The sequence below is a fragment of the Gadus morhua genome, chromosome 5 (assembly GCF_902167405.1).
Source record: "Gadus morhua chromosome 5, gadMor3.0, whole genome shotgun sequence".
NCBI lineage: Eukaryota > Metazoa > Chordata > Actinopteri > Gadiformes > Gadidae > Gadus > Gadus morhua.
In genome coordinates this window covers 5,874,086-5,901,430 of record NC_044052.1, presented here as the reverse complement: position 1 = coordinate 5,901,430, position 27,345 = coordinate 5,874,086, and the positions used below count along the sequence as shown (strand labels likewise).

The following is a 27,345-nucleotide window of genomic DNA, read 5'->3' as shown; positions in this document are numbered from 1 at the left end:
CTTATAACCTCCATGCTAGATTCACAGGCCTTGTTCACTTCATTTGTTTGAGATTTTCCTTGAATGTTTTGTTCTTGTTTTTGTATGCAACAAACATGTCCCGGGAATTGCATCGAGCAGCAATTACATTTTATGTTTGTTTGACCCCCTCACGACACCCGCAGTGCGATAGTGTTGGGATACACTGCTGGCTCGTCTGTCCAATCATGAGACAGATACCAAGAGCCATATTGGTGGGGATGAACGCCTGACGTTTCAGCTTATTCACATTCAGCGCAGCCGCACGGTTTGTCTGTGAGTGCGAAACGCAATAACAAAGGCTGAGTGTGCGTTGGTTTTCAAATAAAGGGGCAAATCTCCGCAAAAGCTGTTATCCAAATCCAAAAAAACGTATCCAAATGGAAAGCAAACTGCTTTGCATGACCCCCATTTACAAGAGTGCTCAGTCGTATCTCATTTTTAAATCCAAACCTGTCTGAACCCGCACTGAACCTTCAGCACTGTTTGTGTGTTGGTTATGCAAAGTTTGTGTGGAACGACAGGTGTGCGACGTTAGGACCCGTGTTCATGTGTCTGAATTAATGAAGCATGGCAATCTCACAGAGCTTCCACTTGACTTGTAGAAAATACGGATTAATGACACCCATATATCCTAATAAGACATGAGTGTACTTACCTGTTAATTATTTACCCATTAACCACTGCAGGAACCAAACGTGCTCCCCAAGGTGGCTAACCTCTAGACTATTGACTGTAGCAGGACTAATTGCCCCCATCAATTTTCATGACATTTAAAGAAAAGAAACAAGGCTGCTCTGAATAGTGATATGCTAAACGAAGGTGCAAGCTGCTAGCATCTTAAGCCATAGGTCTTATGTTGGATTTTAGTGTATCCCATAACAGTACATTTGGGTTATGATAAAGGTTCGAAACTGTTTGTAGCAACAATGAAAATGAAACCATAAATAATATTACATCAATTAAAAGCAAAAGTTTCTTTCTTTTTACTTTTTAGTCCATGCGTTGGGTGCACTGTGTTTATTGACTTGCTGTTGCTGGGTAACTTAATTGGTAAACATAGCCATTTGGGCACACATATTAACCCTGCCGTTAACCTTGTTGAAAGTTGTCTTGGGTTTCATAATTGGCTGTTAGATAATCTTCATAATCCGGAAGAAAACAGGGTTGTTTTCTTCTCGTTTGACATTTATTCTAGATGACCCAAAGCCAATCAAGTGTCTGGGCTGAAAACTCTACCTATACCTCTATAGATTGGAGGTTTAAAAGTCAGAGAGACAGGTCATCAAACCAGCTTGTTAATCAACCTAAACAACAGAAAAGGGGGTTTGTCAACACTACCCAAACCGACGAATATGAGGTTTACTCTGGTCCAGTGCATCTACCGGCTGATCTAAGAAACCAGCAATACAACGAGCGACGGTCAAGTTGTCTGAACTAACAAATAGATGACATTCCTTTCATTCTCAAAAAGTCGTTTTGGCAGTAAAATGCGTTTTCATAAAATCTGTCGCAAGAAATGTTTTGTTTGAGAGCTAATTCAACATCTTCTACTATGCTTTGGGATTCTCTAGAGCAGGGCTATTCAACCTCCTTAACAAGTGGGCCAAAAAGGAAAACCACTGGTGGTTCATGGGCCGCACATACAAAACTTGTAATGTCAATTAATCTAATTAAGTAAATCGTACTTAAAGTAGTGTTAACTTAATATATATAGAACTGCTAAATGGAATAAAGCAGACGCATTCCTTTCTTTTTCACTTCTAATTGCATCATTATAACAATTTTTGACCTCACATATTTTGGACACGCAACCTCTCGCGGGCCAGAAAATAAATAAGAAGGGCCGTATTCGGCCCGCGGGCCGCTAGTTGAATAGGCCTGCTCTAGAGGCTGCTTGCGCCATAGCTTGCATGTGGTTTGTCTTTAGGTTATGTGATAACTGAACGGTTTAGAACATGTTAGACTGTTCCAGCGAGGACCTGGTTGCTCCAGGGTGTTGTCGGGCGCCCGGTGGCCCAGCAGGAAGTGACGCAGGTATCAGGTGACCCGGGGTCGAGGACACTTGGCAGTGGGCAGCCAGAGACCTGGGGTCTGTTTCGTACCAAAGAGTGCATTAAAGACTACTTAAGCTATCTCCTCGAGGGTCGTAGCCTTAGAGGAAGTGATGTAATTAGAAGATGACCGAGGGGTCAAGGACACTTGGGAGAGAATGTAGGAAAGAGGGCCTAAAAGCTAAAACATAATGCACTATCTATTTGGAGGTCCTAGCCCGACAGGAAGTGATCCCCCCCCCCACCCCCCAGCGGGCGGTGATCAGAGAGGGGCAAGGTTCGGTCTGGGGGTCCCAATCAGGACAGAGTGGGTGGCGGTTGGTGGTGGCGGTATCAGCTTCCTTTGTCCAAATCCAAATTCTCAACACACATCTGATCGACTAGGTCGCGCCGGCCACACTCTGAGAGGTTCTGTCAAAGGAAATCAGCCCGTTTCGGCTGGTGCTTATCACGGTAATCATGGCATCCCTCTGACCCCGGGGGATGTGTGTATGGATTTTGGCAAATCTAGCCATCTCAACGGGCACGAAGAGGGGCGGGACCTTCTACGTCGGTGGACATGGTCAGACAACGGCATGCAGATTCAAGTTCCCCAATGTAGGGTTCCTGTAGCCTTCATGTATTTCCTTTATGCCTCGTTCCTAAAAAAGGGGGAATTAATTATCTTAAAAATCCATCCTTGTATAAAAGAAAGCCTTTTACTTAAATTGTCACTTAAAATAACCTTAAAGCGGTTCAACCTTGATTTACAAAACCTAGAGAGCCACTTGACTTATTGCTTGTTTCTTTGATAAACAGAGCGCTCATGTGGGGGGATTTGGGTAGCATGGAAAAACCACCTATTCTATGTTTATTCTATTCGATTTTAATATTTTTTTGTTTTGTTTAAGTCGACATAGGAAATTGCTGTATGCAAGTACATATCCTAAAAGCAATGTAGTTTACCCTGGTGTTAGCCACAGCGGCCTTAATGTGTCCTGATCCTTCCTCCTCTGTGCCCCAACATACTCCTCCACCACATATATTCTCCTCTCATTTAAACTCTAAACTCAAAAGCAACCCCCCCCCCCCCCCCCCCCCCCCCCCCTGGGCACACGGATAACAAATCTCCCCCGTTCCCACAGGCCATCCCCCCCCCCACCCGTCCCCTCACCGCATCTTTTCCCCTAATCTTCCCCACCTCCTCCTCTATTTTTCCTTTCTTCCTTTTTTTCTTCTTTTTTTGGGACATTCAGACAACAGTGATTTAAGGAGTGTGGTGGTGGCCATGTTTGCCGGCTCTTACCTGCTACTTCAGCTTGAGATCAATGACGCTGCCCCCCCCCCCCCCCCCCCCCTCCTCTTCTTCTCTGCCATCATCTCCTCTCCTCTCTTCTCTCCCTCAGCATCTCCTCTCCCCTCTCCCCTCTCCCCATCTCCTCTCCCCTCTCCCCTCTCCCCATCTCCTCTCCCCTCTCCCCTCTCCCCATCTCCTCTCCCCTCTCCCCCTCTCCTCTCCCCTGTGCTCCCCGCCTGCCCTCTCCTCTCCCCTTCTCCTGCCTCTCTTCACCTCTCCCCAGCTCTTCCCTCCCTACTTCTCTTCTCTACTCCTCTCCCAACATCTCCTCACCTCCCTTCTCCTCAACCTTCTTTGAGTCTCCTTCCCGCCTCCTCTCCCCTTCTCCCCTCCTCCCCTCCCCTCCCCTCTCTCCAGCGTCTGCCGGCAGCAAGGCAAAAGATAAATAGATATATTTCCCTCCCTCCCCTGCAGATAGGCACTGCCTTTATCATGCTGCTTTCTCTTTCTTCGGAAAATATATCAGCAGGCGCGTGCGGATAGAAATGAGAAGCTTGCATGCGGTCTGTCCCTCTGCACAGCAGTAGCCGTGCAGAGGCAATGCATCACACGTGCGCTACACGTGTGCAACACATACATACGCGAGCGCGCACACACACACACACACACACACACACGCACACACATATACACTTGCTTACATAACCCCAGACACATACACACACACCCAAGCATATACACACTCACAGATATTTAAATATATATGAGTGACTTAATGCACACAACGAAAACAGTACTACATAAAGTAATTAGTCCCTTAGACCAGGAAACGCTCCATGGCCTTGTTCCTAGGACGGCAGACCCATATCGCTGGCTGGTAATAATGTAACAGTATGGGATCGATCCAATCTCCAACTCAACATGATCATTACTCAAGAGCATCGCAGGGCTATTCATATCCTGTCTTATAAATCCAGGGAGGATATATTGCGCTCATGATTAAACCATGACATTGCCTGTCATGATGCCACATGTTTGCGGTTAAAATAACTGGAGAGAACTTGAGAACTCTCCACCATGTTAATATTCCTCTCTGCTGATGGTAAAGTCTGGGCACAATACTTATCCACATGAGGCCCTGAAGAAAAGGTCCAATAAAAGGAAAGAGATTCATAAATAAACTGCCAGGACTTACTTCTTAACCAATAGTAGGGAAAGTTTCTTACTGTGCAGTGCGTTCCGAGTATTTATCGGGAGAAAAATGAATCGCTCTAGTCTACCAGTATAAACATTTTATATTTGTCCTCAACTATAATTCCTCGAACTCAAATGTGATATTGCACAGATAGTTCTAAAGTAAAGTTATTAAGTATTAACGAATAAATAACCAAAATGTTTGTCGTTTGATCCCCAAGGGCCACCGTAGACATCCTTGAGAAAGAGGAATAACTCAACAGCTCATTAATGACATCTAACGGAATTCACTACAATTCATTAAAAGCCCCTGATAAATTACTAAATATGAAGTTGTCAAAAAAGGTTGGAATATTGATGATTAATATATCGAATATGATGTCAAACTGGAGGTTCTTCACCATTAGGGTTAAGAGTATTTTCCCTTCCCTTATGTGTGGGGTTATGGCTTGTACATACAATGTGTATGCTCTCCTTTATGTTGTCTTATGATGTCTGCATTTGAAAAGTCAAGTCCAAACTATGCATCACAGAAAACTATTAGCCTCTAAAAAACTATTAGCATATTGGGCTCCATGTTGATCTGTGCTTTGCCCCCTTCTGTCTTCCCTCCTGCTGTTTGTGATAGTAGTTTATCTGATGGAGGTAATTAAAGCTAAGAACCGTGAACGGGAGCATCAAAATTGAGCATATAGCTGACTCTGATTATATCGAAACTTTACATAACACTCTCCCTCTTTTTCTCTCGCGTCTCCATCTCGTCATATCTATTTTCCCTCTCTATCTGTCTTTGTTTTCTTTTTTGGTTCTGTTTCTTTCTTTTCTCCCATATCCTTCTCTGTTCTTTCATCTTCTCCTTTCATCCTCTCCATCTTTTCCCGTGCATCTATTATTCATGGTGGCTTGTATTCATTGCTTTGCTTTCAGTCTAGAATTGCCTCCGCGTGTGGCGTCTCACTCAGCTCTTTGTTCCTGTGGAAAGGCACTCATAATCTCAGCAAGGTTACCGGGTCTGACTGTCGTTTGATGCTTAAACCTTTTCTTTACGGCAGTGTCCCTAAAGCACTTCATAACCATGTAGGGGGTGTTATTCGGAAAAACGTGATGAATCAAAGTATGGCGACAATAAACTGAGGACTGTTTTTATCGAACATCAGTGTGTGTGAGGGAGGACGCTGTGAGAGCACCTCCGCCTACCACCAAACACATCTACATAATACAGAGCGCGGGCAAACCGCAGTGAGCACAACTCTCTGCGATACCAAGCATGGTTTATTCTTCCCATGTGAATGTGTGGAGGAAGCCACATTACCCTCTCTATTTCAGTTCTCCTTATCACAGTCAGATGGGGATGACGGGGCTTCAAGTCGTCAAGTGTTTGTTAACCTCCGCTTGGTGTGAACCACACGTCTGATTTGCATAGATATGGAAATGTTTTTACATCTCAGCCGTTCAGACGGAGATTCAATGACTCGGTGGTTGGGTGGGGGTGGGGTTGAAGGTGGGGGTGGGGGTGAAAAGTGTAAAAACTTTGGCTCATTGTAGACGCGTATTGATCATGATCCACGTAAAATATGGTAGCTTAAGCCGTTCAGTGTGGACTGAATGTGCGTTATTGTAGGCCTACATCTATACTTCTTGAAGTTCAGTTTAACAGTTTAACCAATTTCGACGATTCTTGTTCACGTGAATGCTGTCTTGTTATACAAGGCTACCTCATCCAAATACTTTCAATAGAGAATCTACAATGACTCTGGTATTAGTGCAGTATGAACCCAGAACCCAAGCACTCGTACTTGCTGGTGATGTCCTCCAGAGCACCGTTGGTGGATGGTGCCCGTTTAGTTTCCCTGGTGATATAATAATAATAATAATAATAATAATAATAATAATAATAATAATAATAATAATAAATTCAATTTATATAGCGCCTCTCAAGGTACCCAAGGTCGCTTTACAAGAGGTGTACACAGGGGGGGGTGGCAATGGACTGTGCAGACCAGAGATCCAGGGCTGGACCTATTCCTCGTGGTTGCATGCTCAGAGCCAGAGAGCTCGTCCTTGCTCATAGTGCCCTCCCGCGCTTCTTGGTGGACTGATTCTGTACAGTTTCCTGGTTGATTGGTTGACTGCTGAGACCAGGGATTTCGGATTGGCCTTTTTCCTCTTGGCTCTGGGCTCTTGACTAACCCTCACTCTTACCCTCTGCCCCAGACGGTTGATGAGGTAGCAATGCCCAGGTTCAATCCAGCCAGGTCAGACTGTGTCGCTCTGTCCTTGTTCATAAAGGTTCCCTGGGCATGTCTTATGAGGACTTTGTCCAATGTTAGAATGATGGTTGCTAGTTGTCGCAGGACCAAGGCTCACTGCAGCCAGATTTAACCGCTTGAAGACCCCCTGAGCAGGTTTTATGTACATTCTGCTGTATATAAAACAGCAGAATGTATATTCTGCCTCGATTGTTGCCACCGGCAACTTTCCATGGACTTGTGGCGTTGGTGTGATGTCTTAAAGCTATCCAGATCATGCTGCCTGGAATCTGACTGCCTGTCTCGGGCTTAAGGTTTAATCTGATAATAGCCACAGTGATGGTGGCTAACCTTTTTTACTTGTGTGAGATGTCTTGGATGGAACATTTCTTTTTTCAAATGTATTCTTTATTTTTATATATGATGTGACACATGACACATTGTGATCATTAACAATCTGTAGACAGTACCCTTCCCCCTGTATTGGACCCCCCCCCCCCCCCCCGCCCAAATAAGAGATCAGAACTAAACACCAACCCATGCCAGAGAAAAGAAAAGAGCAGCGCAGAGCAGACAACGTAAAATAATGAGAGTAAAATGGAAAGTTTTACAACAGAAAATATTTATAGGTCTCGATGAAACCGACATTGACTTAAACATGAACATGCCAGTGTTGTCCAGCGAATACCGGATAACGATACCGTTGTGAGTTTAAAGACTATTGTCTTTACTTTCTAATGCTGTGTCTGTGACCGACTGCCGTTCTGCAACCTCTCGCTCCTTCTAGAATGTTGCACCAGTCACATCACACTACTCATTTAAAGAAGACATTTAGGATAAGGTTGAAAGAGATACTATGCTATCCATAAGCATATTGTGAATGCCTAACTTAGCTGAATTAGTAACAAACAAAGCAGTAATTGGAACTGATTCCCCTCAAACAATATATCCGTGCTGTTACGCAGGAAGAATATACAGTGTCTCCATACTTTTCAGTTCAAACCAATCATTACACTGTCATCTTCCAGAGACTGTTCTGTTTGAATTAAATGATTCTGTCTCTAGCTGAACCAAACAAATGTGTTTTGATCATCTTCTTCTAACAGAAGAAAAACTAGAATCGTGTTGGACTGTACTGCAATCAATTTTCCAATCAATGTTTTTCTAGTTATCTGGGATCTAGCTAATCCAATGCGAAAACACTTCCAGACCTGGTCACAGAGTCTGTGTATTTGCGTGAATGCATATTCGTTTGTGTGCATGTGTATGTGTTTGTATCTGTAGGTTTGAGTGTGCATTGTGTGTGTGTGTGTGTGTGTGTGTGTGTGTGTGTGTGTGTGTGTGTGTGTGTGTGTGTGTGTGTGTGTGTGTGTGTGTGTGTGTGTGTGTGTGTGTGTGTGTGTGTGTGTGTGTGTGTGTATGCATGATTATGTGTATGAACTGGATCCTTCTCCTGCACCACCTCCTAAACTATGCAGACCGTTATTCATAGCGCTTTCGAGTGCATCGCTAGCGTTATGTATGCACTTTATTATGTAGCCCTGTGTTTGTACAGCCTCAGCATGGTTATTTATGATAGTCCGGTCACACCCAATAAGATGTCCGAGCAACCTCTGCAGTCAGTACTCATATCTTCATACTTCATGAATATGAATCACACAGTGCTGAGCATTTGACTGTAAAGGGTTTAGAAATATCCCACCTTTTATTCTTTTCAAACAAGAATGTATCACTATGCGTGCATTGTTTTTTGCTGCGAGAGATGTTAAACGTGAAGTGGTTTTCAAAGTGCATCTTTCTTCCCGTTATATCTGGATATTGGATATTTGGGAGTAAAGGCAGTAATTGCCGCAAAACAAAACATCTGAGAAATGTGGTTGAACCTCGCGGGATTTGATTAGTTCATGCCAAGCTGAAGCGCTTGGCAGCCAATTACAGGCTTTACATGGTGGGGAAAACATGGTATTATTGGTCTATTTCTGAGCCTGCCTCTCCTCCACAGGTTGCCGTCACAACCCACAAAAGGATGTGTATGAAGGACAACGTTGTCGTCCAAATCCAAATACATTAATCACATCTGGATTCATCCACATGCAAGGGGACAACATGAGCAGCACGATTCCACGGCGACGTGAAGGTGAAATGTGATACGCAGCAACTCTTTGTTTACTCTGGCTCTCGTCTCATCCTCCAGAGTCTGACCTGGTCTCCAACATCACTCTGGAGGGGAGCTACAGCTGCCACCGGGGACCGCTCCTCTCGCTGGACAAACTGTGTGACTTTGTGGTTGACTGTCCTCTGGGGGACGACGAAGGCGACGTCTGCCGTGAGTACAACCCGCCTCCCACACGTCGCCTGCTCACGCACGCACGCACGCACGCACGCACGCACGCACGCACGCACGCACGCACGCACGCACGCACGCACGCACGCACGCACGCACGCACGCACGCACGCACACACGCACGCACACACACACATCCGATTGTACCGTATTCAAGGAGCAAATGTGTCACCTACTTGGATCTTATCTTCCATCATCACATGATGATTATGGAGAACCCCCGCACCAAGCAACTCTTTACAAGCACAACGTTCCACTCTTTTAATAACCTTATATGCGTACTGCGTACGTCCCAACCTGGTCTAACAGGGATCCGTGAAATGACTATATATATATATATATATATATATATAATATAGTCATTTCACGGATCCCTGTCAGACCAGGTTGACTCGGTCGTTGAGACGGAGATCTGTGTGTGTGTCACAGAATATGTGTCTTGAATGAATGAATGAATGAATATGACTTGCATGGCAGCACCTTCCGTGGGCATATTCTATGTATGTATATATATATACGACGGAGATCTGTGTGTGTGCCACGGAAAATGATTGTCATTAACTTGCATTGGAGCAAAATCCCTGGCCATACCACGGATATTGGCGTGTTTCCGTGAGGATTCCACGGATTTTGAGTTAAGCGTCCGTGGTCATTTCACGGATTCCTGTGAGACCAGGTTTGTACGTCCATATGCAAATGGTTATTTATGATGGTAGTCTGGAGGTTGGAATCGTAGCATTGGTAACTTTAGCAACTGTGCAGTGTTTTACAGTTTGTGATAACATTTTAATTTAGGGCATTTAGCAGACGCTTGTATCCAAAGCGTCTTACAATTTGTACATTTGTCAGAATAAAGAGAAAAAAACAACAATATATCGCTGTCGGTAAAGTAAGGATGTTCATAGAAACACTAATTCGCTAATTTAACCCCTTCCCCGTACACAACAAAGATAGCTAGGATAAGATGCTACACGACGCTAAAGATGCTACACAATGGTAATGATGACTAACTGCATGCTGAGCAAAGAAACATAAATGGTGATCACGAGTGGTCACCATTAGGAGGCCCATGTTTGCTGACAGGTTTCAGTCAAGTCCATCTCTGATGCCTTCTGGACGTCTCTAATTAACTAGATACCAGTTGTAAAACCGGTCCTTTTATGGGTTGAAGGTGGCAGGGAGTGAGGGATTATGTTTATTGCCACAGGGGTGGGAACACCGATCGTCCCAAGGCAGCTCCACACTAAACGCGTTTACATGGACACTTCTGATCCGATTAGAAGTGGAAGAACAGCTTGATCTGAATAAAAAATGATCAGATACGCCTAAATCGGAATACAATTCTCTGATCCAATTAGAATTTCAATCGGATTAGAAGAGGTAGTGTAGTCCGCTATAATCGACATGTATGCACTAATTCCGATTGGTTTGGGGCGGGTGCTGCTACTTTTTAACTAAGAGAAACTTTTATGCACCTCGATTTATTCGCAATCAGTCTATATTCAGCCCTGCTGCCCAACTTGTACAGCACCATGGCAACCCTCATTGCCAGGGGAATTGGCTTTAGTACAGTTTCCTCCTCTGGCGATATATTTTTCATTTTTTCCGAGCACACATAATTTAACGAACGACTGCCGACTTACCCTAACATTTTCTCGTCACTCCTGGACACTAAATTCCTGTAACTCCACTCTCTCCCACCAGTCTTGGCAGCGCACACTCATCCAAAAGAGTCTTGTTTGCGGTGGAGGAGGGGGTAAATATAGAGACCGGACGAGATACTGACGTCACTGTGCTGTCCTCCTTCGTCTTAATTGAAGTAGCAGGCTGAGAAAAGCTCTCTCCTGCTGGGCTTTCATTAAAAGCAAAAACATAAAAATGCCGAATACAGATAACACGTCCATTACTTCGCCGCCGGTCCAGATGGTTCAAATCCAGATGTGTGCTCGAGAGACATTTGAACATATCGCTTACCACTTTTGTCATATATACATTACACTTTTTGAAATTACATACGATTATATCTATTCCGATTAGAAATCGAATCTGATCAGAATTTTTTATGTAAACGTGGCTACTGAAACTGGGCCGCTAAACACTCTCTGTGTCTCCTCTTTGCCCTTTCACAAAAAAAAACCTGAACAAAAAAGTGCTTCTTTAACAAGCTGCACGGCGTGTACAAATGTGCTAATGGAGTCACAGCCGCAAGCCTTCCCAATAGCCATGCGGAAAAGTAGCACAGCGCTATGCTTGGCTAGCATTTCTCACACTTGACAAATTCTGTAGCGGTTGCTTTCTACCCTATCCGCGTATTTGCCCCATGTTTTGCTCATGCCTGGCTAAGAACGGTAGCCATGCAAGTATGCTGACATCTCACTTGCAGCCAATCTCCCAAAGGAATTGTCTGTGTGTGTGTGTGTGTGTGTGTGTGTGTGTGTGTGTGTGTGTGTGTGTGTGTGTGTGTGTGTGTGTGTGTGTGTGTGTGTGTGTGTGTGTGTGTGTGTGTGTGAGAGAAAGGGAGCGTCTGTGTGACTGTGTCTTTGTTGTTCATCTAGTCCCTCTTCCAAAACCCACCTGTGTAAAGAAATAGTATTTTGCTATTTTGTCTCTTTTTTCTTTTGGTTTGTTCTACGTGGCTTGCATTGTTTCTGTGCAAAGGGCCCGTGACCCCCAGAGCCGTGTCCCTCTGCAGAGAGGGAGGAAAACACATCCGAATGAGTCAATAATCCCATGCATAGTGGGGGCCAGCCAGAATGAATTTACTCTTGCCCGCTGTACACATTTACCTTCCTGTGTGAGGGGCTTATTAAAGCAACGCCTCATCCCCTATGCTCACAGTGAGCTAAACGCAAGGGAAGAGCATGCAGGGGCTAAAGCCATGCGTGAAACTGCCATGCTCAAAGTAATGTGTGTTTCCCTCTAGACCAGGAGTGCCCAACCAGTCGATCGCGGTGTACCAGTAGACCGCGGACAGATCCCAAGTCGACACTAGACTGGTAGATCTCGGGAGGTTGGCTACTTGAAAAGTAGATCTTGGGTCGAAAAAGGTTGGGCACCCCTGCTCTAGACTACTGTAGCATCCAACAATGCTAACTCGCCCAGAAGTTCAACCCCATGGGAACAGCCTCCATTGAAATGCAATACGTTTTTTTTTAGCTGGGGAAAGGGCGGCTGGATTACATGTGTTTGTGTGTTTGTGTGTTGTGTGTGAAAGTAGGGCACACTAGGAATAGAAAGCAGAATCGATGAAAAGCATTAATGTATGACTGAATTAATGGATGGTAAAAGTAACCTCTATGCACCTCTGCAGGTGTTTACATGCCCGTTAAACAAGCCCATGCTCATGGGAAAGAATATTAATTCATCTATTGTATACTTTGAGCAAGGCTACCTTGACTTGAACGGCAGCGTGTTTCAGGGATATTTTAAAGCATGCAAAAACCATGACATTCGTTTTATGGTGGGCTTATGGTGGTGGAGGTCTCTCATGAATGTGGCTTCCATTGAAAACACATTCATCAGTGACGTGTCCTTTCCCCGTATCTCTGCAAAATCACCTTCACCGTTTTACACTTTCAAAAAATGACGTTGTTGCCATTCCGCCATCTGTCTCAATCCTCGCTCTCCCTTTTGCATCCCCCTCCCTCCCTCCCTCTATTTTAGGAACAGGTGTGGTCTTTCACGTCTTATAATCGAGTAGAAAGGGTTCAATGATCTCACTTTTCCCTCCCAGGTTCACACGATCAACCAATCGTGTCATTAAAAAACCTTTTTGTCACGTTGTTCTGACTGCGTGGTCCCACGACCCTCCTCTCTCTCATCTGTGTGTGTCTGTGTGTGTTTGTGTGTGTCTGTGTGTCCCTGTTTGTCTGTGTCCCCATTCACTGTGCCTTGTATGTTCCAATTACACACAGCCAAACCTATGTGTACACACACACACACACACAGATAGGGATGGATGTATGGATGGATACATAGCTTTTTGACGTAATGGTCAAACTAGAACAACTGTCCTATTTTATAATTAAGGTCCTAAGACTATACTACTTCTAACAACACGACTCAGAATTGAATGCCACTTATTATAAGCCACTTATTCTTATGTGTTTCCTGTGCGTCATCATGTGTCTACATCAAGTTGGAGGTGGGGGGGGGGTAGGAAAAGACAGCAAAGCAGACCATGAAAGCTTGTCTGGGGGAAGAGGGCCAAAAGTGCGCGCCGTTACACCAATCTTTTACTGAAAGTCACGCCACGTGTTACTACCAAGGCTGTCTGAAGTGGTGTCTGACAAAGAAAAACAACTGAAGAGGTCTGTCGTGATCGTCTCCCAGCCGACCCCATTACGCCATCTGACTTTGAGGCTCTGTCCGAGACCCACTCAGGCACAAGCCGCAACGACTGACCCCCATTATGGCAATGGTTCCCAACCTTGCGGTCGGCAGGAGGAGGCTGATGTTAGAGATTTGACGCTTCGTTTCAGCAGCGATGTTTTATTTAGAGAAGGCCGTCAATTTGTATGTTTGTATCCTGTGCATACGAACTGACCTAATGGTTCACAGTCACAAGCTAAATTCGTCTACTTTATCACTTAGTGTGAAGTAGAGCGAATTGATTGCGTTCTCCAGGAGATTGATGTTAGAGGGGCGTGTTGATTGGGTTCAAACTGTTGGGTGAAGGCAGATGCACAAAGTTAATCTGGGGGTCGCAAACATTTAGTTGAGAAATTGGGTCACGGGCCAAATAAGGTCGGAACTACCGTGTTCATGTGTGGAACAAGAACAGTGACTCACGAGAAGGCTTTTATTTCTCCACCTGGTTTTTGTCTGAGGGTCTTTCTTTCTTTCTTTCCCATTTTGTTTGCTTGTTTCTATATATCCGCATATATCTCTATATACCTTGTTTCCTTCAACTTTACCTTAAGTAAGACCTGTATTTAACGAGCTCTGTCCAACTAGAGTTTCATTTGGTTCCATGACGTTTTCCATGAGCAGAACTTCAGGCATAACTGCAGCCTCCATTTAACCTCCATTAACCACGCTGACCTTCTCTCGCCGCGGTTTGGCTACTCTTAGTCCCGGCAGAAGGCTGCATTTGTCAGTGCACCGGCCCAGATGCAGTAAGTGGCCAAGATGATTCGGAGGGACAGATGAGCGGTCAGCGGGCAGGGTCGGCGCTTTGGCCGCCTGCCATCCCTAAGAAAGCATGCACACGTCCGATCCCCTGTCGCGGCTTTCATGCAACCCCTCTGCTTACCTATCTCTAGGGGCCTTTCAGAGCACCTTCTCCCTCCTCCCTCCTTCTTTCCTTCCCCTCCCCCCCTCGTCCGATCGCTTCACATACAGATCACAGCCTGTCCCAACCAACCTATGCAATCTCACGCACGCACGCACGCACGCACGCACGCACGCGCTCACACACAAACACTAACGTACACAAACTCCCACCGACTATTACCGCATAACCAGCTCCTGGTTGCTCACGCTCTCCTCTCCAGATTCATCCTTTTCACTGTCATTCAGAAACTTCAAACATCCCACTCCCACATCACACACACACTCACACACGCGCCTATCACAGCTTGTGAGCCCTTTTGCACCCTGGGGTGGCTGTCAGACATCGCTCCATCCCTCTCTCCCTTCTCTTGACACCCTCCACTGCGCACACACACCGCCTCCTACCACCACCTCTCACTCCCTCCTACCCTCCCTCCCTCCCTCCCCCCACCTCCCCCATCCCGTCTCCTGCTGGCTCTGTCCGGCGATTACGCCTCCCGTTTTATCATCCTCTGTTCTCCTCTCCGGAGCGTCTCTCTCCCTCCCTCTATTACTCTCATTCTAAATTCTTGGAAAGTTGTATTTGTTTCAATTAAAACTCTTTCTTCCCTCCCTCCTTCCCCCCTGTCTGTCTTTGTGTGTGTCTCTCTCTCTCTCTCTCTCTCTCTCTCTCTCTCTCTCTCTCTCTCTCTCTCTCTCTCTCTCTCTCTCTCTCTCTCTCTCTCGCGCTCTCTCTCTCCTTGCATTCTGGTGTTATCTCTGTGTTTTAATTATTTATTCCTCCAACCTTGCAATCTGTTTCTCCCTCTCTCTCTCTCTCGCTCTCTCACTCTCACTCTCTCTCTCTCTCTCACTCTCTCTCTCACACACTCTCTCTCCTTGCCTTCTGTCTCCCTCTCTCTCTCCCCTTGCCTCCTGGCTTCTCTAGGTCGCTTCCTCAATGGTAGCTACTGCTCCTTCGAGGATGAAGACTGCGGCTGGCGGTCTGTGACAGGTCGCGGTGCCACTTGGAGACGGCTGCAGACTCCAGTCAAGCCTTCCAGGCTCAGCTGCCCATCATCAGGTGCAGCCCTGGCTCTTATCCTCACCCTTCCCTTTGTGTGCTGCATGGGTTCTGTCCAACGGATTGAATCAGACTATCGATTTTTATCTCTTTTCTTTTTGTAAAACATCTGCAGAAGGTTAAATGATGGTCGAACGGGGCATATGCTTAGTATGACATGTATAATCGTGAGAACGGTGGAGGGGTTATCTCGGATCCAACTCAAGCCAAGCCACAATATTTGTAACCTTGTGTCCGATTGGGCAGGGTTGTCTTTTCAAGCAGATGGTGCTGCTTTACACATCAGCCTTGTTTGGGTTGGATTCATTTTGGATCCAGAAGTCCTGCTATGTTGCAGCAGAAATTCCGCTGGGGGGGAGACGACACAGAGTCTGGGTCGGGAACCAGGACGTTGATGGGCGGGGTGACGCCTTGTTTCCTGTTTGGTTACGGGGATATTCTAATAAAGAAAAGTAGATAGAGCTTACAGAGGGGGAATGGATTACTGTGTTCATTTGAAACCTAAACATCTTTTTTTTTGGAAATATACTACTGCCGGCCGAGTTTGTGTTGGCTAATCATGTGCTCACATATACCAACAATATCCAGCAACAACTGGTCTGCTATCAGAATTAAGACTTTATCTAAAGTGGTTTGTGAGACTAGGGTTAAATCAATAAAAAGGTTGAACCTCGTCTTTCAATGCGGTTGTAGAAGTTTCGCCATTCTTCCGTTATGGTTTAGCTTCCAATAAATCCGGATAGACAGCTGCGCATATCCGAGTTAACAAGTTATATTTAAAAAGCATTCTGCATTGTTGTATCTCATTTTTATCTAATTTTATTATTATTAAATCATATTCTCTTCGCCAGAGCACATTTGAATGATTTTATATTTTTCTCAGCAGAAATATGCTAAACAAAATATAGTGGTGCTATACCAATACAATATGTGTTACTCTAGCCTAATGTGTTCTGAAATAATGACAAGTCCAAACTTTTCAGTAGAAACTTTTGGCGAGGTTTTCATCATTGCAACAATAACATTTGTGTGTGTGTGTGTGTGTGTGTGTGTGTGTGTGTGTGTGTGTGTGTGTGTGTGTGTGTGTGTGTGTGTGTGTGTGTGTGTGTGTGTGTGTGTGTGCGTGCTTGTGTGTGTGTGTGTGTGTGTATGTGTGGATCTGGGTGGATGTGATTTGATCTGTGTGCGTGTGTGTGTGGATCTATATCGGAGGGTGAATGTGTGTGTGTGTGTGTGTGCGTGTGTGTGTGTCTATTTGGATCTGTTCGTGTGTATGTGCATGTGTGTGTGTGTTTGTGTGTGTTTGGATATGTGTGTGTGTGTGTGATTGGATCTGTGTGTGTGTGTATCCCGCGGCTGTCAAAAGGGGCTGCGTTCAGTGTTGAAGGAGGCCAGTCCAAAGGTCAACACGGCTCGGAACTATTGAGAAGCCCTCTCTTCCCACCGCCGCTGAGGAACTCGCCGTGCATAGTAAGCACCCCACCCGTCACCGTGTCCTTCACGTGCACGCACGCGTCCTCACAAACGCACACAAACGCACACACCCACTGCCTGTGCGCACGTCAACTCTGGACTTATACGAGCTGTTCGTCAGGCTAAGCAACAAAGTAATGTGGCACAAACTAATTGATTTATACATAGGCATACCTTTTTTCCTACCGGTGCGTATTGATGCGTATTCATAAAAGGAGTACGTGCTCAGCCATTGAAGGCCGGCCGTCCCGACCACATAGGACAAGGTGACTTTGAATCAATGGGGCAAATCATGGCATTGTGCAGCGAGACAGTGCCGTCTAAATCAGATGTCCAGAAGTCATCACGGCCTGCTCAGAAGCACTGACCGTCGGTCAGGGAATTTAATTGACCAGCTCCCCCCCCCCGGTATCTCCCATCTCTGTTGAAGGATAGACCCCTCCGAGGTCACTCGGGCTGATCTAGTTCCAGAGCTTGGGGGGGGGGGATCAGGGAGTCATTAAGATAACATGCCTCACGCTGACTCCTTTGGGCCTTATGCATTGTATAGGTTAGTAGGAGGTACTTAAGTGGGTGATTAAGTAGTGACTATAGTAGATAGGAGAGTTACAGTGCGGTAAGGGTTTAATGAGAATACAGACCAGTCAGGGTGGGGGATGCCAGGAGTAAATATATATAAAAGAGAAGAGTAAACAAAGCTAACAAAAACGTAGTTCGACAAAATCTGATGCAACAAATGATCCGAGGAAAGAGATTCTAAAACAGCGAGTTGTTAACCGTATAAAAAGGAAAAACATTCAAATCAACAACATTTTTATTGATGTGAAAATCATCCTGAATCAAACTGTGTACGTTTGAATTCAAACGGTTTATTAAACTGTGAATTCAGAATGTGCCCAGAAGCATTTTCCTAAGGCCTGATATGTGACAATTTTGCTCCGTGGCGTTTTGCCGGCAGCTTCCTGGCATGCAGCCAGAGGTGAGCGCTGATTCCAGATTAACGCCCCTAAAGCCCTCCTCCTACATGCAGCCGCCCGATCGAATCCTGCTCGCTCGGTGACAGCGATAGCGGCTTCAGGGTATTAGCTTAGGAATCATGTCCACTTTCATGTCATGGCACTGCTGCCGCGTCCATTATCTTGATGCTTAACACATGTGGTTGCCTTGGCGATGATAAGGATTATCCACCACCACAACCGTTTGCCAGAGAGTGATCACTAGCAAATAAATGCTACAGGGCCGACCCTACGAATACAATACGCTCAGTGGTAGCTAGACGTCCTAGTTGAGGTCAATTGGCTGCTTGGCTAACTGCTGGTAGCCACTTTGCTAGCGTGAAGGATACTTGGTTGTTATTTGGTGGCATGGTTGTTCCTTAAACCACTGTTAAAGTAGGATAAAAAAGGACAAATTCGACTTTCAAAAGTCATTTCAAATCTCACACATAAAAAAAGCAGACAGGAGATGGGCAGCAGGGTTGGTTAGGGTTGGGTTAGCTCGCTTTAAAATGCAGAGTTGGCTCTCTTCCCCTCTGTGACTATTCCTTTCTCGGATTTAGGCGGGGACACAAAACCATCCCATCCGTCCAGATAAAAGATATTCCCAGCCACACGCCGCAGCCGACTGAAGCGGCTCAGGCAGACAAATCGTCAAAACCATCAATCTGGGGCGAGAGGAATATATATCAAACAAAAGGGGGGCTTTTGAATGGCATTTGAATTGATCTTTTAATAATTACACTTGGGCAGATGGCTGCTAACTGATTGCCACGGAGCCTGTTGTGAAATGCATCAACACCTTGACTGAGATGCATGCGGTGCCGTTGCTCCCTTTCTCCTCATTTCACGAGGCAGAAAAAGGGGGAGGCATCGGGTCTATACAGCAGACATAACACCGGCCGCAGTTGGCCAGTTTAACTGGATTAATTGAAGTATTTAGCATGTTAATGATTTTTGGGAAGGATCCGCCTCAGAAGTCAATAGAAAACAAAAGACTCATTTAACATTAAATTGACCCGAACTACTTTCTACCGCTCCGTGCTGTCGAACAGATTGTAATAAAGCTTTGGCTTATATATTTACAGGCATACACAGTCTTCATCTCTTCTTGTTTCCTTACAAACATTGACTGCAGTGTTTTCTGCTGCCAACGACAGGTGCGCTTCTGGCTGTGTTCCGGAGGGCAGCAGAAGGGGGCGCTGTCCCTCTGGATGGTGCAGAACACCACAGGCCAGGAGGACCTGCCCCTGTGGCGCTCCACTAGTGAGCTGAGATCAGAGAGGGGCTGGAAGCAAGTTGCCCTCCCGCTCTATGGACTGGCAGACTGGTACGGCAAATGGTTCACTCAGGCCACTCACTGAGTTGTGAACACGCACGTGCACACACATGCATTGAAAACGCAAGTTCACACATGCACGTCGTACACACATGCACGCACACACACTCAGACATCCACATAGCAATGCATCGACCCACACAATTTCACAAACCTTGCATACACACGTGGGCACATGCGCAGACGTGCATGCACGTACATCCACCCACACACACACACTAAGACCCCCGCATAGCAACACAACCAGACTCCCACACTCTAAAACACAAACTCTCTTAGCACGTATTCGCACACACATGGGCACAAACAAGCACGCACACCGATATGCACAAACACACACACGCATGCAAAAACAAACAATCACACTCAATATGTTCCTCAATGTATAGATGTTTCTATGAATATGATCCTGGATGTGAATGTGAAGTATTTTGATTAACTTGTATTGTTATGGGCAGCACATTTTCCAAACATGCGCAATAAAACATGCCTTGTTGTATTGATTATTTCCTATAAACACAACATAGCTCAGCACATATGTGTATAATGGTGCAGAGTGAAAGCCTTTACAGCTACTCTCTCCCCCCCCCCCCCCTCCCAATATTTTCGCAATTTATATTTCAATCCTATGCAAACACGCCCTCACCGCGCAACACAGTTAATGAATCCCACACGGCCCCCGACCTCAGTTGCACAGGGGCCAATGTGTGTGTCTGTGTGTGTGTGTTTGGAGGCCTTTGTACAGCTGTACCACTGGTTCCCAAGAAGAAGAACAAGATAAATCAATGCACAAGCCTCTACTTATCCTCCTCCCTTCCTGCTCATTAGCTAGGGCCCTTGCTTGCCCTTTTTGCAAGACAATGCAGAAGACGAGTTAAAAAAAAGAAAGACATGAAAGTGTTGAATCCTACACACATTCCAATCTGGCAATTGCGTTACTTAAGTGTCTCTCTCAGGTCATCCATGCATAGCTAATACACCCTTCTTCTCTCTCTCTCTCTCTCTCTCTCTCTCTCTCTCTCTCTCTCTCTCTCTCTTTTATGTAATGATCTTTGTTTGTGATTATAATTGGAACGTCCACATCTCCACCCACGTGTCTGTCTGATACATGATGCCACTGACATCCCTAGCACACAAACATCTTATTACAACACCTAGCTTTACCATGATGTAACAATAATCACAAACCAAAGACTGTGGTAGAGCAGTCTTCCTGATGGGTTTTTCTCCCTCTTTTTCTTGTTTGGTGGCTCGTTGGGGACCCTTTCCGCCTCACAGAATGTGCGTGAACAAATGATGTTCTGTTGTGCCTCTTAGCTATCATTTATATTTAAAAAGACAAACTAGCATAACATAAAAGAAATGTAGCATGCAGACACACGCTGTTCCGTACTCTGCCTCCTGATGGTATACCATGTTCCGGTTATCACCAGGTCTACAGCATGTAGACCTGGGCTGAAACTCGCTTCCGAATCCCATTTTTGGAACCCACGTAATGTGGCATATGTCCCCCCCAATCAAAGAATGATTTGTGTTTCCGGATAACTTGGAAGCGAGTCAATCACTATAGCTACTAGTTTATCAAAAGCAGCCAAATTAACCAAAGCAGCCCCATCTCCCCGTTGTTCCCTGTCTTCTAAAGGCGGTAGTCTAGAGGCTACTGTTGTTCAATGTGTTCAATATGGCTATATATATATGGTCTCCCTGCAGGTTCTGGCTACAGTTCAGTACTGAAGATGGTCCAGGTCCCGGTTCGGCCATTTCCCTTGACAACATCTCCTTCAGCATGGACTGTTTCCTGGCCTGTGAGTACAGCAATTACGCATCTACACACTCACTAAAGGGACTAGTGTTTTCTTATACTGTATATATAGAATGTACTAGAGTGTGTGGTTGATTTAGTGACAAGTTATAATATAGATTCTAACTCTAACCCTAAACTCTAAATTTGACATAGAGTACAGAGTTTAAGTTAGTTTTCTGCCCTCCTACTAATTCTGGGTGTTTGAAACTTTAGCCATGTCTGACATCAAGACGATGAAACATCTGACAATCCTCTTTATGTAGTTTAGACACACACACACACACACACACACACACACACACACACACACACACACACACACTGTGATGAACTGTGATTAGAACAGGCGGTCGGATGGCTGCCGTTACCAAAGTGCATCTTGGAGAGGAGCTGGAGCAGATGTGATCATTAAAGACGAGCAAATCAATGACTAATAGACCGAGCTCCAATGACTCACCCAGACTGCAAGTAGATTAAACGTTAGGTTGCATAGTGTGTGTATATATAATATTCAAACCTAGAGAAATTGCATGTATATCATTCAAGGAACTGTGTTGTACAGACCAGACTGTAGTCACAATCAGAATGGAACGGGCCGCTGGATTTATTCGGAGTGACATTTTCCCTCCACTAGATATACAGAGCCCATTTTCTGTGTTATGTTCCCTTTCTTGGCAACGACGACACAAGAGCACTTGAGCAAACCCATTTATTGCGTCGCTTTCTTTTTGGCAAGCCTTTTAATCCAAGGCAGGTATCATTACCGCAAGCCACGCTTGACACTGTCACACTATATCACGACCATCCATCCAGGGGCCTGTGTTGACGTAGACACAGACGGAGCCGGGGAGCCGCGGTGGAAGCCATCCATTGCTGCACCGGGAGTGATCGCTGATCGTCTTTTAGCATGAAGGATCCCGGAGACTTATGACTCTGTCATACGTTGCAAAGGGAAAACACGCCCCCGCAAAAAGGCCTTGTTCTTGTTGTCAGTGTCACATGACGTTTTTCACTTTTTGCTCTCTCTTGTGCCTTCTTCCACTTCTGTGTCGGAACAAACTCAACGGATTCATTGCAGGCAGTTTTTAGGTAGGTTAGTGTAATCATAGACGTGTCTGTCTTCGTGAGACAATGAACCAACCAGGAGTGGATGGCTAGGTTAGCATAGTGGGATAGGCTTGGTCTTTGAAACTTCTTCCTTGAGCACTGGCCTCATTATCTGCCCTTAGATGTGTGGGCCTTATTAATAGTGATAAAAAGATGAAGGTTCTAGCCTTTTTGTGTTCCACCATCAATGTATGTCCCTGGCTTGGCTTCCCTTTGCCCAAAATAGCATTTTACGATGGAGTAATTGGATTTGTTGGGCGAAAAGCAATATGTAAAAAAATAAACAGTGAGGCAGACAAAAACAGATTTCACTAAATGCATACCTCCCCCCCTTGTTTTGGGGGGCTGGGTGCATTTGCATTTGTCGCTGTGTTGCCTAATCTTTGGCAGTCGATGCATGTTTGTTCCTAGTGAGCTTGGTCGACAGGCTCATACATGCTCATCCATATGCAATGACTTCCTAGCCCACTTTCCCTGTTGGTAATACGTGCAGATATATGGGGCACGTGATCAGCTATTGCATCAGTAAAATAGCGTGGGACGCAATCTAATGTGTGCTATTGGGCTACATTTCTGCCATTTTATTCCTACGATTAGTATTTTCATGTCCTGAATCGGAGGGTGTTAAGAAATTCAGATTGAACAATGCTAATTAATCGGGTGTAAAAGTATGTCTTGGCCTTAATCAACTAGCTAGCTGAACCGCGGTAACACTCTGGCTGTCATTAGCAAGTAGGTTGAGTTGTAATTGAACATCTGTTTTTTATCCTGAGAAAGGATATTGTGTGTGTGTGTGTGTGTGTGTGTGTGTGTGTGTGTGTGTGTGTGTGTGTGTGTGTGTGTGTAGTTAAGTGTGTCTGGGAGTGGGGATTGACCACGTGTTTGTGTGTGTGTGTCTGTCAGTATGTGTGAGAATGTACGTGTGCGATGCATGTGTATGCACTCATTCACGACAACGTTTTTATTTTTGTGTGTGTGTGTGTGTGTGTGTGTGTGTGTGTGTGTGTGTGTGTGTGTGTGTGTGTGTGTGTGTGTGTGTGTGTGTGTGTGTGTGTGTGTGTGTGTGTGTGTGTGTGTGTGAATTTGCTGCATGTGTTTGTTTGTGTGTGTATATTTATATATTTATTTGTGAGTGTGTTTGTCTGTAGCTCTGTACCTTCACATATGTTGTGTGTGTGTGTGTGTGTGTGTGTGTGTGTGTGTGTGTGTGTGTGTGCGTGTGCGTGCGTGCGTGCGTGCGTGTGCAGGGTTGTGCTTCTCCTGCCCGTAGTTGAGGCAATTCCACGGTGGCAGACCTCTCTGATACGGCAGCAGCAGCCAGGCTAACTTACAGGGACACCCAAGGCCTGGAGCATTGAAGACACAGCATCCCTGACCTGCTGGCCCGTCGGTACAGTAGAGGGCCGGCCAAGGCCTTGACTACTGGGCTGCAGCACACCACCAGCGTGTTGTGTATCATGGCCTGGCCTTTTCACTGTTGGCACTAGCAGCAAGGTCTCCGCCGGCTGGGATGGTCATAATGTGCACTCTGGACCTATTATCAGCTCTGTCAATAACATAGGGAGAGAGGGGAGGGAGAAAATAAAAGTAATTGAAGTGATTTACCAAAGCCCCCGTTGCAGTTAGAGCTCAGGGGACTCTGGAGAGAGATGGTATTCTGTAGAGGGCTTTCCGTGACGTCTCGCACTTCATATCGTATATGACACTGCATTCGAAACTGAGCATAAAATCATTATTGGTCCCAAATAGTGTGTGTGTGTGTGTGTGTGTGTGTGTGTGTGTGTGTGTGTGTGTGTGTGTGTGTGTGTGTGTGTGTGTGTGTGTGTGTGTGTGTGTGTGAGTGCCTGTGTGTGTGCGTGTGCCTGTGTGTGTGCGTGTGCCTGTGTGTGTAGTTGAGACTCATAAGGCACTGAATGAACTATTGATTTCGGCTGGTGGCAAGTTTTAGGGCGCAATGCATTTTTTACCTGCAAGCTGGGATAGAAGCAGTCCACTGCCTCTGTAAAAGTTTGCAGGCAAGGGCACTGCAATGACCATGCTCAACTGTAATGGCTTAATGGCTCAAGGCAAAAATGCTATTATCCCCATTCTCTATGGTAAAATTAGAAATAATGATTAAAGCATTTACCCAGAAGGCTGTGGAGCAGTTTTTTTTGAGAAGCATTCATGTAAATGTCAGTTCTTTTATATCCTTTTGTGTGTGTGTGTGTGTGTGTGTGTGTGTGTGTGTGTGTGTGTGTGTGTGTGTGTGTGTGTGTGTGTGTGTGTGTGTGTGTGTGTGTGTGTGTATATACATGGGTCATGGGGCTTTCGGGCACAGTGGTTTAACAGCATAATAGAAATTAAGCACTGTGAATTTTCAACAATTTACAATTATGGGAGCTCGTCTTTGTCTCCCGTATTCGGAGAGATGTCAGATATGGACTCTGTAGCAACTCTGTCTGCAGTCTCATGCACACTCTGCTGGGTGTCTCAAACAGGAGCGCTCTGATTTTACCCCCTGCCATGGAGGAAGGCAGGCTATGAAGTCTGATATCCAACTGATGTCTGTTAGATGTTTGCTACGGGGAACTCGACTAGACCACTGAAGTTTGGAGTGTTTTTCGGATTTCTTTGATGCCGTTCTGCTCAACAACAATAGAGAGTCTAGAGCTTCACATGAAACGCTTAGCCTTTGCCTAATGGCACACCTTATTTGCCGGTTTCATTTTTTTTTTGCTTTAAATATTGAATGGCCTTGGTGTTCATGATAAAGTTAAACCCATTAGGAATAGGATAATCCCAGAATGGACCACTTTATTTTTCGAGATATTGATCCAATTTATTCCATTCCATTTCATTGGCATAAATGCTTATTCTTCTCTTAAATTTCATCCTTGATATATTTTTATCTGGCGCGTTATTATAGACATAGATCGGTCGGCTGCAAATTTTCAATGGGTCGACCTTTGAAATTACACAGCACATGAAGTCAGTACTGCCGGTCTGGTTGTTGTCGGCGGAGTGGATGAAAGCTTTGGGCATCCACAACATCAGGGGAACAAGAGCTGAGAGCGATCGTTCTCCTCGTTATACCCTTCGCTCCGATGTCTAGTGCTATCTGCTCAACAAAAGCAACGGAAAAATAACTTGTTGACCGCCAATGAATTTTCCACATACTACAGTCAGCGAGTTGCAGCGGACACTTTCACTATCACGAGGCACAACCAAGCTGCAGCAATGCCTGTACGGTGGTTTGTGGTGGTAATATTCAAGGATTTAATAGGAATTATTTTTGGCCAGAGACAAGGCAGCCATTCAATTCCCGCACTCAATGTGCCAAATATGGATCACTTCCGCTGCCAGTGGCAGAAATGTTGAACAAAGCCGTCCGTAGAAAGGAAGTCTACTGCCTAAAAACAGTCATGTGAACCAATGGGTGAAACATTTCCACATGTGTAACAGTCTGTGGGCACAATACGATCATTTAAGGTTGTGTTTTGTGGGGGGTGGGCGGGATGGATTTTGCATTACATTTCACAAGGTCAAATGCCAACGAGACTCTCAGTAACCGTTCTAAACATCCCTTGCCTCGCCATGGAAACCAAGAGTAGAGACGCATGATCTGTTGATCTGTGAAAGGAAATTGTTGGTCCAGCCTGAATTCATAATTAATGCCTGGGAACATGTTGAAAAAGTTATGTTTTGTTTCCTCTGAAACAACGCTACTACTCCTGGTATGATACCATTCTAATAATTGAGTTGTATTCTACTCTCTAGGAGTGCAAAAACCTCATCCAAGAATGGGATTATGTGAAAACAATGTAAGATATTGCTGAAGATATCCTAAAATAACCAAATGGCTGTTCCTTCTTTAATCCGGTTCTAAAATCCTTTTTCATTGACCTACTCAGAAGGAGGAGAAATGAAGATCCACCCGTCCAATTATCTCACTTTTTAATAAGTCATTGGGGAACTAACGGCTACGTTCTAAGGAATGAATGGATTTGAAAAACATTTTGGAACAAATTTAACCCAATCATCAAACCCCTCCACGAGAGGTGCGCTGATTGGACCCGATTCAAAGAGAACCACTCTAGCGTATGATCTCAGTCTCCAAGTAGCAGCATATTTTTTTTGTTTAAGATGCTTGATAGCTTGCCAGGAAAGCGGCCTAGACGGGATGCACTATCCCACCTAGGGTTGATGGTCGAACAGGAGGTGGGGGCTTCCCTCCTGCCCCGTGCATTTCCATTGGGGAAGATTATAGACCCCCTGGTTGTCATCCGATGACGAGCTTTAAGCGTCTTCGTTGCCAAAGTATTCCGACTGCCAAATTTCCCTGGGTGTAGCGGAGAGCTCGGGATCTCCACTTTGATGCACTGTGCTCCAAGTTCAAACTATTTCAAATGTAACCCGGGTTGACTGTGAACTCTCGAAGCCCGTCGCTGAAAGAAATGCAGAATTTAAAGTGTATTACCCTCACATGAACAGGAGCTAGGATACTGTAAATCTGCAAGTCAATGAGAGAGGCTAACGGCAAGGAAAGACTAACCCAGCAAACTCCCCATTCGGATGCCCAATAATGAATCTTGGTACGATTATGAGTAAAATGAACAGATATCTCGGCGTATCCTATTCACTTCATAACCTTACCAAGTTAAAAGCGCTGAACCCCTGTGTCTGTTGGCTGGCTATATTCTGAACACCCAACCTAGCATCCAAAGCTTTGCGGAACGCCCAGCGTGTGTTGAATGTTTTATAATGGTGTATACTTATGCCCATCATGTGTAAATCCTTTAAACATCATTCTTGAACAGTTACAATTGTTACTGTGTGAATGGGGATGAAGCCCAATAAAGTCAGTGGAGAAGTGATGTTTGCGTATTCTTTTTCTCTCAGCCAATGGCGAGTTTCCACCCGTGGCCACGAGCACGGCGAGACTGCCACTCGGACCAACCAATCAGAACATCAGGACGACCACCCCGTCCAATGGCAACCCTCCTGGACGTCCCTTCCCTCCGGATGACTGTGAGTTTTCCCTTGAGCTGGTTGTGTGTTCTAAAGGCTGTGTAGTATTCTGTGTATTATTCTCAGATGTGGTCTCAGAAGTATTGCAACTCGAGTTTAGTGTAACATCAGTGCTTTCCCCCTCGAAAAAAGCGGTTTGCTTTTG

The 27,345-nt window shown here is 45.3% G+C and overlaps 1 protein-coding gene across 1 annotated transcript in view; it reads left to right on the top strand.

Moving 5' to 3' along the window:
* alk (ALK receptor tyrosine kinase) overlaps nt 1–27,345 on the top strand; it is a 278,727-nt gene that overhangs the window by 206,629 nt on the left and 44,753 nt on the right. The window contains exons 6-11 of the mRNA XM_030357274.1: nt 8,986–9,117; nt 15,338–15,472; nt 16,839–16,942; nt 19,101–19,270; nt 20,990–21,084; nt 27,072–27,200. Of these exons, the coding sequence (XP_030213134.1) occupies nt 8,986–9,117; nt 15,338–15,472; nt 16,839–16,942; nt 19,101–19,270; nt 20,990–21,084; nt 27,072–27,200 (765 nt within the window). The remainder of the gene's footprint in view (nt 1–8,985; nt 9,118–15,337; nt 15,473–16,838; nt 16,943–19,100; nt 19,271–20,989; nt 21,085–27,071; nt 27,201–27,345) is intronic.